We start from the raw sequence: 14,080 nt of genomic DNA, 5'->3' as shown, positions 1-14,080 counted from the left end.
GCTTAGTAGTAAAAGAGATTGCGGCAAGCGCCAACTATACATATATATACCTCAAAAAAGCACTTTATAGATTAGTGAAAATCCACGACGCACATGAGCAGAATTGAACTAAAGGTCTCAAGAAGATAGCGTTGCAGCAAACAAATCGAGAATTAAGACAGAGAGAAACCCAGAAGCCAAGGTCGTATCAGGCTGGAAAAGGCCAACAGTGGATACAATTAAAGAGAAAAGAACAGAGGATCCTGTTCAGAAAGGTCAAGATAAGCCACATATGGTAGAAGACTGGCAGAATTAAATCAAATGCACAAAAAAGCATGAAGAAGAGTTTGATTTCACGGTGTCCAAATCACGTGACAAGGCAGGCAGGAAGGGATGACACTTTCATACCTACGCATGGATCCCTGCCATACCCATACTCCTTAACTTTCTCAGACCAAGAAGCAGACTCGAGGCCAAATTAATTGACACATGACCACTGAGATGATGATTGATCGTAACATAATAAGAGGGAAGCTAGGGTGCAGACAAACTCCCTGCACCTGGCTCGTTGTTCTGCATGCTGCTAGAGTGGAAAAGTATGAGTGGGGTTGATGCCAACCCAATCATAGTGGACAGTGTAATCTAGGGTCCTATAGTGAGTAGAACCAATGAGACGTCGTACTTTTAGTGACGTTTATAGAGGCCATTTTGAGGGAAGGGCTTAGTTGCCCCACCTGACATTGATTATCCAATCCCCTCTCCCCGTTACCACATACAGTTATAGTATCTATGTTAAAGTTACCTTCCTATAACCAATCACGTTGTATGTTAGGTTTTTAAGATTACGCATCAGTGATGACAAGTTTTTGATATAGATACTGTGTTGATTCTGAAATTAAGTGGAGTTTATGCGAGAAGGAAGATCGAGCGCTTGCTGATGTTCATTGAATTCCTTCTTTTATGTACTTGTCATTAAACGGACTCCCTTTGCCAAAGTATTGAGTTGTCCTAATTATTTGATGCAAGAGTACGAATCTGCATCCCCATCTATCTCGATCTTAAAGGGCTGTTTGGAGACCCCCAGTCACATGGGCTCCATCCAGTTCAACTTGATTAAAGATTTGGGTAATAATGGATCATTCTGTTAGGCGAAAGCCAAATCAGGAATGATCTCTTCCTCTGCCTCAATTTTGGATTTTACAATAGATTCTATGTCTGCTTCCACAAACCCCCATGTACCTCTTTCAGTGTGTTCACTGTTTTTAACTTCTTTTGGTTTTGGAATCAGAGCCTTCTCCAATATCCCTTGCGTTATTCGTTCTCCAGCCTTAACTTGGCATGCTGTCTTCCGATTATTCTGTATCAGTATTCATACATCCCCCCCCTTGGAATCAGGGTCAATCACTCCTGCCAGTACATCTAAGCCATAGCGCCAGGGTACGTCTAATTAGAGGCAAGTCTGATATAGGTAGCCTTAGGGGGGGAATGAACTCCGTGGCAATGAAGAACCTATCTCCGGGTTAAATTAGCTCCCCTCTACTACTATAGATATCAAAGCCTATAAACTGTTCAGTAGCTATAGTAGGAGCATAGACTCTTTTGCTTAGTTTCTCAGGCTTACGGGTCCCCAATGTTTATCAATTGATTCTGATCCCACCCTTGACACCACATGTGAAGGGTCAGAAATGTGAGGCAGACAACTTTGTGAAGGTTTTTCAGAACTTGCCATTTTATTCAACTCAAAAGGGGTTTGATAAATCCCTCACTATCCCTACCCTGATTACGATTTCCCTGCCTAATATAAACTTACATGAACTCTCTGACAAAAGGATTCTGTCCCTCACACTTGTACATATGCCACACGCAATAAAATAACACTTGGCAAATTTAGTTGCAACAAAATTAGCAGTTATATTCAAGACCAGGTAACTATTTCTCCTTGTAACCTGGGTAAGTCTCCCTTGCCCAGATTCAAGCAGGATTTCAACCGACAGTTCAAAAGAATAACTAAATCCCGCCTTGCAGCAAAGTTCCAATATAGTTCCAATAAGTCTCTCAACTGAATTCAACCAACAGTACAAAATGTTCAACAATTCTTTGGTCTCTCCACTTGAAGCAGAGAGCTCTACACACTTTTTCTTCAGAAAAAAAGGACGTTTCCACAGTTCATCAAGATCAACACAAAGGCTTCCGTCTGGATAATTCTGTAATAGTTCTCAAAATACTTGCATCAGCAATGTTGATTTGTCAGGATGTTTCCACAACAATTCACAATGTGATTTTGTGGACTTGCTACTTCTTCAACACTTTTAGTCACAATATAGTACTTCAATGACTTCTGCCTGGTCCACTCACCTGCCAGACCGACTACAAGGTCCCTTGTCCTAGTGTACTCCCCTGCCAGGAGTAGCAAACCTACTACTACTTCTACAAGCACTCCTGTGGTTTAATTTTTTCTTTATACAACACAAAGCATCTTATAATTTGATCAACAACAACTTGGACTACTTTTGGGAAAACATGAGACACATCGGTGCTGTTTGTACCACACTTTTGATTGCCATCTGCAATGCAGGTTATGCTCCACTCCTCCTCAACAACTTTTGTCAGAAGGGCAGCCTTCCTGCCACTCTTGTTTTCTCCCTCTTGCATTAGGCAAGTGCTGGCAATGGCTTTTTCACATTTCTGCTCCTCTTTGGTTCCCCCTATTGCATTAAGCAAGTGCTGGCAATGGCTTTTTCACATTTCTGCTCCTTTTTGGTTCCCCCTATTGCTTCTTTCTTCCTCTGACAACAGTTTCTTAATTGTTCCCCTTAGCTTTGGTAATGTTTTTTTATATTTCTTTCTAGAAGCATTGCCCCCTTGTACTGTTGGTAATTCTTCTGACCTGTAAATTCACAATGATATTCTGCTGGTTGACTTGTCAAGTTCTTTTACTTCCACTTTGGCCACATTATGTTTGCTTGGTATGCAAAATATTTACCTTTCTGCTTTACCTCAGTTCGACATCCTCCATACTTATGTTTCTGCCACTTTGTTCCTTTTCCATTTGTTCGATATTCAAAAGACCCGTATTGGGGCAGTGGGCGGTTACTGAGTGCTCTGGGATCACAAAACACAAGGGAACACACTGGGTTTGATGTGTGTGTCTGCTCTCCCCATTGCCTTTGGGTTCCTGGTTTCTTCTGCTCCGGGCGGCATGGAAAACAGACTTGCTTTCATTTCCTTACCCCATGCTGAGCAAAACAAGAATGTTCCATGCTCCAAAGGCTCTCTGCCATCAGATTCTGCCTTCTTGGGGGGGAAGGCTTCTTAGCATCATGCTTCCCGCCGCGCTACCTCTGCAACCACGATCATCAGGGGGAAAACTTGTAAAAATAACACTTCAGAGTGCATGATCTTTGCACCTCAGGTCGCTGAAGTAATAGACCCTCTCAGAACCAACATCTGTATTGCAAACCACGGCGGTTCTGGCGTCTCTACTCTCCATAAGCTGCAACTGCAATGTGGAGCTATTGCAACCACTACACCTTCCACTGCTACTCTTATCCATGGGCTGCACCCGAGGGGGCCTTTTATGCTTCCCAGTTTCCCTTGGGTGCCGGTCATTAACCCTATTAACCTACAATGTGCAATCCAGGGCCTCTGCATCCCTCTTCTTCATTGCAGTACTTTTAGCATTATGGGGCATGGAGTCCCCGATGTTCAAGTCACCATTTCCCACAATTTCAACCTTACAATAAGCCATTACATTTGTCGTGTCTTGGGGAAACTTATTAAAGGGATTTTCCCCATTTGTTCTCCAATGGTTTCCACCATTTGATCCTCCCAAAGAACACCACCTCCAGGGTGGGAATCAGGAAGCTTCCATCTTTCCCTGGCAAAATGAGATAGGGCCCAGGCCAGGTTTTCTGTGTGAATCATCTCTGATTCATCACACCTGCCACAGTTTTTAAACTGTTCCACAGCATTAAGGAATTGAAACGTGGTGAGCAGTAGTTTGTTTTAGCTAAACAAAAATATAGCATAGCCATACAGCAATCGATTATTTCTCCCCTCTACCTTCTTCCCACAAACAATCAATCTTGGTCTATAGAGGCTGGAACCTGTGATTTTCTCTTTCAACATTCAACCTCCATTGCCAGAACATGGGTGTTTTTCTCATACTTATTTTCAGCTCTGTTTACCAAGATACATGCTAACCTTTTTTCCCAAAGAACCTTCAATTATTTGTGTAGAGTGCTTTGGGCAACTAAAGACTTAGCTTCACCAACTCTTCGATTGCTGAAACTACACAATTGTTTTGGTTAACCATACAAATGGTGCTTATCGCTGTGATACGTGTCCATTTTGGAGAAAAAAATGATTGTTGTATTATATTTTTGAAACTCACAATTATCAGTAATCCACATTCATGGTGCTTGGAAAAGAGCAAGAAAGACAAGGTTCCATGAACTATACAAATTCCTTAAACAAAATAATGCAATATATTTTCACAAAACAGAGAAAAGGTGCATATATGGATGGACATGGGCGAAAAAGTGAACATTCTCAAGAAACAATAGTTATAAAAGTTTCAATTTGGGTGAAATTATTATCAGAAGGCTATGATACAAGTCTATCCCGAGCTTGTAGACCTTTTTCCCCAACTCTATTGTATTTCCCTACAAATGCAACAAGGTGACTTGTAAGAGGAGTGAAAAGATCTAGCCAGGTAGTACGAAAGAGTCATATGTGGGAGATATAGCAAGTCAATACCTGTCAATGATGTCCATAGAAAGGTGGTTGCTTTTTGTGTTTTTTTGCTTCACAATCAACCAGTTGAGTTATTTTCTCGAACTAGAAACTTGATCAGTACATTAACGTGCACTTTACACACCAACTCAGGTAAATTGCTTAGTTTGTTTCCCTGTAATGTTTTTTCAGTTGTTCGCTGGGCAGACACATATAAAAGCTGCTACAGGATCCACAAGTGTGCCAGAGCCTGGATGAGAGCTTAGCAGAGAGCATTGTTTGGCCATGAGGCTAAGCCATAAAGGACTACTCCACGTGGTGATGTAAAGCTGTGGTTAAAATTTTATAACTGAGCTGAAAAGTACATCCAGGTTCTGCAACACCTTGACGGACCACAGGATATTTCCTAGCTCTGCTGGGTTTACAGCACAGAAAGAAGACCTCTGACTTGCTCATATTTAGACAAAGCCAGTTATGCTCCATCAGACCTGGACACTTGTTAAACATGCTCCCACCTCAGCTCTATCACTTGAGGCTGAGTCAGGTCTGAGCACCAGCTGGGGCATGTCAGCATATGTTTAAAAGCTTAGAGAGGACCCCTTGGTCAGACTACCTAGGGGAAGAATGTAGACTTTGAAGAGTAGTGGGGAGAGGGTGGAACTATGCACAAACTAACACATTACTGGAAACTCCTTTGGCAAATGTTCTCCCATCTGTTCTTTCTGGAACCTATTGTTCAATATTATGTGAGGAACACTACGGATCCCTCCCTGAAACCTGCCTAATTTCTCCTCCCAGGGGGCATGGGGAAGGCAGATGCTTTGTGATCGTAACCCTGGGGGTGGTGTACTGCGGGAGGATCACCTGGGAGGGGACAGGTCCCAGGTGGTGAGGAGATTCCGTGGGATGAGTCACAGTATTTTTCCTCTGGAAGGAAGAATCTTCCCAAGGTACCTAAAGAGGTAATGGCTTATTGTCATTTTAATGTCCCTAACTCTCAAGTTATGTCTCGTGTTGTGGACCTTAATGTTGTAAAATCTAAGCAAACATTTCTTTTTGGTATCACAAACTAAACACCTTCCTCAAACCCAAGGGTACACTATAAAGGAATGTGGAAATGTTGTCTATAATAAATTTGCTTCCTCTGTTAAGGCTAATTTTCATAGCCCCTCTGTTAATAACCTCAAGGGAATTAGCCCTACACTTAGGAATAATTCAAATATGCTAAAACCTAACTTTGTGGAAAGAAACTACAATACCCAGAATCCTAGAGGGACTGAGATGAGGAAGACTGCTGAGGAGGCATGCAATTGTCAAAGTCAGGCAATTAAGCCTCATGGCCATTGCAGTAGGCAGGCAATTGAGGCTAGTAGCCCACACCTGTGAACATTATCACTGAACCTGGGAGGCATAAAAGGCCCCCTCAGAGAAGCAAAGGAGGAAGGAGTGGTAGGAGCTGGAACACTGGCTGGAGTGCAGGTTGTGGCAGTGGAAGCCGAATGAAGACACAAGGCTGGCAATCCACGCAGAAGTGGGATAAAAAGAGGAATTCTGGAATGAGAAGACAGCAGATTTCACCTGCATGTTCTGAGACAGTCCTGTCCTCCCAAACTCTGAAGTGCAGAGGCTGCGCAGAGGAATGCGTGCTGGAGAAACAGTTTTCTCCATGTGATCCTGATTGCTGTGGTTGCCGAGCTGTAGGCATGTCAAACAATGAGGCAAGCAGTAATTGCCAAGTCGAGGGTCTCAGGAGTAGGGGAAATTCCCAAGAAGTGTGGCTGGACCAGAGACACAAGTTCAGGAGAAGGGTGTGGGTCCCTGGCGAGCCAGAAGAAGTAGAAGTTGTAGTAGAAGTCGGGGAAGCAGTGCGACCCACAGAGAAAATGCTTCGAAAGCCAGTGAGTGAAGCATGGTGTTCTAAAGCATTGCACAAGCCTTACCGGTAACAGTAACCAGCTCCTTTGCCACTTGCGTAAGATTTTCAGCGATTAGAAGTGGGGTTCTGTATTAAAGATTCTTTAAACAATGGAAATGTAACACACGTGTATTGAAGAAAAGGCTTCTTGCTCGCATAGGAAGCTAATGTTGTTACAGCCCATTGTTCCTTTAACGAAAGACTATTAATGTTCAAGGAGTGGTCGCTTGTCTCTAGTTAAGAAAAGGGAATGCTGCAAAGACCATTGCAGAACACTTCACAGTGACAATTGTAAAGCTGCAATTTGTATCATGGGAAAACTACATTAAAGAGTGTCTGTGTGTGCCTAATTGTGGTTTCTACTGAAAGACTGAACTGTATACTTTATATACAAGTGACATACCTTTCATTCACAAGAGTACAAAAGACTGAAGAAGAGAACAAGCATTGCCTAAAGCCAAGAAGTATGCCATAATAAATGTGAAGCTGAACCTTTCTCAGAGTTTAAAACAATCCAACAATACTGTGAAGTAATTAACAGTTAATTGGCATAAACCAACAAGTATACAACTTTTACCTGAGGCTAAGAGAGTGGCATCAAGGCTTCTGGGTAATTAATGGGCTGAAAGATGGCAGAAAGGTGCAGGTAACGTTGGGGAAGGGGAAGTGGCTGCTTGTGAAGAACATGTTTGAAGTAGACCGAACCTGTAATGCACAAGACTGTGGAGGCCAGAGAGAAGGGAGTCTTGAAGGCAAAGACAAGTTACCATTGTTGACAGTAAGAAAAGAGAGACTAAGAGGCTGCCCCTTTGAACAAACGGTTACAAGGAAGAGTGCCCAGCCTACCTGAAGAGGCTGAAGTATTGTCAAAGCTTTCTTGTCTGTATAAATGTCATTGAAGTTGTGCAGTAGTCCAAAGTAAAGAAACTGTTTAGGTACATTTGGTTGTCAGTAGAGGATACACTGCAGTTGTCAAAACCAAGTTGAACTACTGTGGGAAACTTGTGACTGTTCTCATGGTAAAATAAGAAGAAATATAGTTGTTGGAGAAGAAGCAGCAGTATTAAGAAGTCATCCTGGCAAATATACAATTGTTGCTGTTGAAACCATATTTAAAGGAATCCTAACTGTTAATCAAGAACTGTATACCATTAACATTGTGGATACTGCATTTTCTTTTGAACTGTGGCAAATCTTCCTATGGGATTGACAAAGTATTGTGGCCAGGATTACCATTGGGGCTATTTTGCTTGAAGTGAAAAGTGGAAAACTTCACCAAAAAAGTGGGAGATGTGTTGCTAGTGGAACTTTTGTTAAAAGGAGGAAATGGTTACTATTGGAACCTTTTGTTGATGAACTTTTGCTTTAACTTTACAACTTTAAGAACAGAGTTAAGCCATTTCCTTTCCAAGGTTGAACATTGTGATGAAGTAACTTTCAATCCTGGGCAAGGGAAATCACGGTGGACTTCAGATGTTAATTTAGGAAATGTACATATTGTTTATGTTCTATTGAATTGCCATACATTTTATTTATTTGTTTGTTGGTAAGTGTGAGGGCCAGTTATCCAGTGTCAGAGTGTGTTCCTTTAGCTTTTAGAATAGGCATGAACGCCTCAACAGAGCAGGGAAAGTGAAGCATTTTGATACATTTGCTTTTAAAATAAAATGGCATATTTTGAAATATCTCCAAACAGCTGTCATCCTTGCATTACTGACATGTCACAGTAGAGATCATCAAGTTTAGTGACAGACTAGATAATCCTCTGTCAAAAGCCAAGTGGGTGGCCCAAAAAAACAATACACCAAGATGATTTGTTAATCTTGCTTGATTTGCAATTAACTGTTACAGCCACCTGCAAAAACACCCAACTCACCTTAGAATGTAAAATTAGTCTCAGGTTTGAGAGTTTCCCACCCTGTGATCCTTTGAGTCCTTAAGTCCCTCTGCATTTGGTTTATTTGGTTCCGGCGCTTTTCTCCTATCTCTTTGATCTCCTCTTTTTGTCAGTATAAGGGTTTCCTGCACACTTCTTCAATGTGGGACTTCCTTCCTTCGGACCGCTCCTTTAGATGTTGCTTTGTTTCTCCCAGCAGCTGCTTGCTTAAGACAAACATATCAGCCAGGCTCAGAGAGAACCAAGAAGGTGGTTCTCCTCCTACTTCCACAGGCTGTTTGACTAGAGAGTCCTCTCTTCCCTCTACAGGGTCCTGTTCTTTACTGTCTTCAGATCATCTGTAGTCTGTGCCTGTCCCTCATTGAAGTTCTCAGTTTATATGCAGCTTCTTGGCAAGCATGAGAGTCCTCTGTCAGTCTGATACACTCTGCTCCTTCGCTTCCAAAGACTTGTCTTAACATAATTGGGTTCAGGCCCCATAATTGCAATCAGTCTGTCTGGTGTACTCTCCTGCCAGGACATTCTTAATGTGCAACAGTTCCACATTTTTATATTTGCTTCACTCAACCATCGGGTCCTCGACCGGCTTTGATTTGATTTGTTCAACAATTGACTTGGTGTCCCAGCTCCCCTGCTCAGGTTCACCCAGTTCACGTAATTTTCTTTCAATGGTATATTCAACAACTGCCTTGTTGTCGCAGCTCGCCTGCACAGGTTCACCCAGTTCATGCAATTTACCTTCAATGGTGTGCGTTGTATGCCACAAAGTGCTCCGGCATCCCAAATCCTCTTTTTGGTCTCTCCTGGCTGCTTCGGCATTCTCTGTGGTCTGCAATTCTCCCAGCAGCTCATTCCCTCCTCTTGCAGGCATCTTGTCAGCTGTCCAGTACCCGCGATGCCTCAGCCTTTGTACCAGAGCTTTCTATGCTCTTGGCCTCTATGCGGCAAACCTCTGGATTCCGATTCTTTTGTGACTGCGCTTCCTTGCTTCCTGCTGCAACTTGCTTCTTCTCGGTTTCGCAATCCGCATCAGGAGTAGTGGTTCTCCATGTTCTTGACGCTTAAAGTTTTTAAATGTCCCAGCACCTATAGGATCCTTCCAACAACAAGAGTGCATGTCCGGCTTCCCGGCATCAGCTCTCTGAATTGCTCTAGTGCTCTTCTTCATCTCAGTCATTCTACCAAAAGGGTATGAAAGAGCCTTGTTGTCAGTCCGGACTGGATGTTATGGTTTTATATTACAGTATGCCATACAGGATTGGGAAATTAAGGGGTTGTTGTCATACCGTAAGTGGAAAGGGGGATTCCATTTTCCAGCTAGTGTGTTCACCTCCATCCCACAAGGGTTGTCTCCCTCCCCCCCTCATATAGTCCTCCCTCAGACAGCCACCCCCAGGGTCAGGATCAGGTAGCAGCTGCCTTTTCCTGGCCATATGGGGAGAGTTTTTCCTCGGGGAGACAGGTATGATGTTGCTTGATTCATCACAGGGGGAAAAAACATGCCACTGCTTGTCCTGGCCACAGTGGGGGTCCTTCAGGAAGATATCAGAATCCAAGGTAAAGGCTAGTTGTGGTAGTTGAAGACCCCAGAAACAAGTGAATGAGCAGAGTTAGGAAGCAAGGAGGAGTCGCAAAATGGAAAAGGGGTACAACAGAAGGCAGAAAGAGCAGTCACTTCATCGGGAAGAAACAGAGTAGGAGTATCATGGGGCTTGCTATTTGGGAGCATTGAGACGGGGAGAATGGGCGAGGCTGCAGCGTTTATTGGACTTGCGCTGTGCTTCCCGGCATGACTCGTAAGTGATGGGCCGCAATGTTGGTAGTGGAAGCGATCGGCAAAGTCTGCCAAGGCATGCTGTGCAGAGAAACAATGAAGTCTGTGAAGTTGGGTTCTTGATTCCAGTCAAACCTTCCTGCAGTTACCCAAGTTGTGGTGGTGGCCAAATTCAAACGTTGCTGACTTTTTCCTGATGTCCAGGATGTGTATTCAATCACCCATAATGGTCATTCAGCCGCAATGGGTGCTCTGCTTCTGGAAATCCCAGATGTGTGAGCCATGGCCATATATAACCACTTGGACGTAGCATGCATGCTTACCTAGGAAAATCACCAGCTGCAGGACCTTATCCCTGTATTTTAGAGCGGATGCCCTGTGAGCAAGCCCGCGTTCCCCACAATATAGCCATTATGCACTCACTGAAAATGACAAAATGACACAAACTAGCTGATCTTCCCAAAGCCACATGGAATGAAGCTGGGGGATATTCCCTCTGTAAACTAAAGTTTAAGGATCCCTGGCAATCTTTCGGGATAATAGCTTGCCTGCAAATATTCATAAACACCGAAAAACCTGAAAGGATTTTTTAGAAAACATTATAGGGCCAGTGCCACAAGGCTGCCGTTTTTTACTGGGCCTTGTACACACTTCACGCGACAAATACAAATATTGTTCTGCTTGTGCATGTGCACGCATGTGTGAGGAAGTCGGATATGGTATTGGACATTATTTCAGATAAATGTGTTTCTCAGTCTATTACATGTGTTATCTATAATGTTTCGATCTGCATCCTTCTTGGAAAGTTATATAAGCAAATTAACCAAGGTGAATCTGCACATATATATGGATGACTCTTAAGCATATATAAATACATTATTCAATGGTCTGGTTACCCCCTACGGGGACACAGCAAACCAATTCCCGAACAAGCCCAGGTACAATATGACTAACATGCCAGTGATTGTCATAATATAAAAACTCAATAACATAACATAGCGTTGCATGATCTTTGAAGGAATTTCAGACTGCACTTTCTGTCTCATTGCATTGCTTGGACACAGTAGCTTGATTCACACATGACTCTTTGAGCTCTCGATCCCCAGGAGACCTTTTATGCTTTGCATTAAATAATGAACGGAAGTATAAAAATGCAATGAACATAGTTTAGGTGAAAGGCCTACGGGTGATGAAAAATGTTCATAACTATATTTGGGCATGCTGCCTTCTGATTGTAAAGTTGTACAGCTATGGTATGCACCTCACAGTGTCTGTTTTGTTTTCCAGTACTTCTCCATGCTGCTCTTGATCTTCCTTATTGAACTGGTGGCTGGCATTCTTGCCTATGTCTATTACCATAAGGTGAGTTACAAGGTGCACATGTTTGATGTAATGCATTCATAGCCTGTAGGCTCTAAGTTGCTGTGTCAAGGTGTTTAATGGTTGGCTGGCCAGCAAGCATGATACATTGTAAATGAGTCTGCAATGCCCACAGACACTATATATTGTGAAAGCATCACAGCATGAGAACCCCGGGAGCAGACTCACGGCTCATATTTGGAGAGGAGTCTGGAATGCTGCTTGATAAGAACGTGCATTTGCTCAAATGAGACTGAAGTGTAAAATTACTACATGCCAATCCTACTTGGACAAATATATATATATTACAGGGTCTGCGGTAATGACCCAAGGGTCAGCACATAGGAAGAGCAGTTTTTAGTTGGCTTATAACTTTGGCGCTGTTCTACAAATCCTCACCAAAACTTGCAAACAAAGTATATGGCCACCTTTGACTTATTTCACGAAGTTTGGTCTGGTTTCATCAATGGGGGAGAGTTATAGGGGGTCCCAAAACATTTGAAAATCTGGATAGACATACATTGAACAAAACGTTGCTCGCATCTACAGATGAAAGCGCTGGACGGATTTGTACCAAACTTGTATGACCAGCAACGGCCGGTCCCGAAAGCATGCTGTAAGTTTGGTGTTAATCGGTTCAGTAGATTTGTTAAAAAAGTTGAAAAGGAGGTCTTAAGGATATCTCAGTCGAGGCTGCGGACCAGTGGTCGAAGAGTACGAAAAGAAGTAGTGGAACTATATTCCCTGCTGGCCTGCACCCACTCCCCACAAACCCCAACATCACGTCCCCTCCCACATGCAATACACACCACCAAACACTTGCACCTGCTGTTTAAGCAAACGTTCAGTGTAGTACACTGCAAGTAAAGGTTTCAACTTCTTCCTACACTTTTATTTTAAAACGAAACCATTCTGGCTCTGGGCCAATCCGGGCGCTGAGTAATGTTCACACCTGCTGATTGGTCAAATAAAAACATGAGGTGTGTCAAAACTCTTGAAATATTTAATCTGTTGACCACAGCTTTAGTCTATGGACAGTGCAGTAGAAATGTACTGTGAAAAATACATTTGGGGTTATTTTGAGGATGAAAGAGTGTCTGGGTAGAATAGTGGAGAGATAAAATGTTTTTATTGTTAAAAAATGGCTGTGGGGGTGTCGCTTAGTCTGCAGTATATTTTACTGTCTGCAACTGATTCGGACACAAACACAACTCCGCTAGCGTAATGTGGAGTGTTGACATGAACATCTGTCCGGACTTCTTACTAGTCAGTGTTGGTAATATCTATGTGTGTTTGTAATAAAAAATAATATATTTTAAGTGGCTATTGAAGTGTTTCTAGTGTTTGTAACATGGTTGAAGTGTGGCCATTCCCCCAAGAATATGGATACTGGCCATGGCCCCAGTAATGTGTACAGTAATTCAGGCCATTATCGGGAGTCTCAAAACTTTTGAAATCTGGTCTTTGTGTGGCCATGAACATCTGTCCTTGGATTTCTTTTAACTTTGACATGTGATGTTGCCATGTGATTCTTTTCTGAGTCTATAGATATGTAATAAAGCTAGTGATTGTGAGTAATATCTATGTGTTTTTGTAATAAAAATATATATTTTAGTGGCTACTGAAGTGTCTACAGTGTGTGTGACATGGTTGAAGTATATTGTTGTGGCCATGGCTACTGGCTATGACCACTACAAGCTGTCTGTTTGTAATAACTATAGACTCTGGACACTGGCCATGGCCAAAATTTACACCCATCACAGTAGCTGCCAGGCGACCGCCGGCCCCCTCCCAAGGCCCACACTAGGCCCCTGTCTGGGCCTTGGAGGGCTCAGGTGACCCCCCATCTTTCTTGCAGCTGCACTTTGGACATCCACCATGCATGCATCCTGTTTCCCCACGAACTTGGCCTCTGGAACCTTGTACACCCCTCAGGAGTACCTGCGAGTCGTGGTTGGACATTGATCACTTTCCTCTTTTTTTATTTCGCCACTAACCTAAACAGCTGTTGATCCAAGGTGTGCCTATGCCATTCTTCCTTCCTTGCCTTACTTAATCCTTCCTCTCAATGCATTGCTGTGCCTCCTGTGCAAATTTGAACCCTCGTGTTTTGTAACACCCCTGCACCCCATTTTGCACAGTATTCTGTTTTTCTGGTGTAAATTGAACTGTGGTGTGTTTTGTAATTGTAAAAGTGTATTTGTAAAGCGCTTATACACAAGTGAAGTGCTTCAAAGCGTTTCAAGGCGGGAAGGGAACAAGGGAATACAGTCGTCATTCTCAGGCCTTGAAGATTCTGAATGATCTAACAACAATAGCTAGCATACAAGGCCAGAGGCATATATACTAGTAAAGTGCTTGACAAAGAGTGAGTGGAGAAGGGGGGGGGTGGTGGGGAGAGGACCATGCAGTTCAATAAACT

At 42.9% G+C, this 14,080-nt stretch overlaps 1 protein-coding gene across 6 annotated transcripts in view; it reads left to right on the top strand.

Annotated features, from left to right (window-relative positions):
• LOC138513437 (tetraspanin-11-like) overlaps positions 1-14,080 on the top strand; it is a 1,127,904-nt gene that overhangs the window by 414,177 nt on the left and 699,647 nt on the right. For all 6 annotated transcript variants that reach the window (XM_069628293.1, XM_069628291.1, XM_069628290.1 and 3 more), the window contains one exon: positions 11,587-11,661. In XM_069628293.1, coding sequence (XP_069484394.1) covers positions 11,587-11,661 — 75 coding nt within the window. The remainder of the gene's footprint in view (positions 1-11,586; positions 11,662-14,080) is intronic.

The sequence above is a fragment of the Ambystoma mexicanum genome, chromosome 12, assembly GCF_040938575.1.
Source record: "Ambystoma mexicanum isolate Mex_15411 chromosome 12, UKY_AmexF1_1, whole genome shotgun sequence".
Classification (NCBI taxonomy): Eukaryota; Metazoa; Chordata; class Amphibia; order Caudata; family Ambystomatidae; genus Ambystoma; species Ambystoma mexicanum.
Note: the sequence above shows the minus strand (reverse complement) of the source record. Positions and strands in the feature narration are given on the sequence as shown.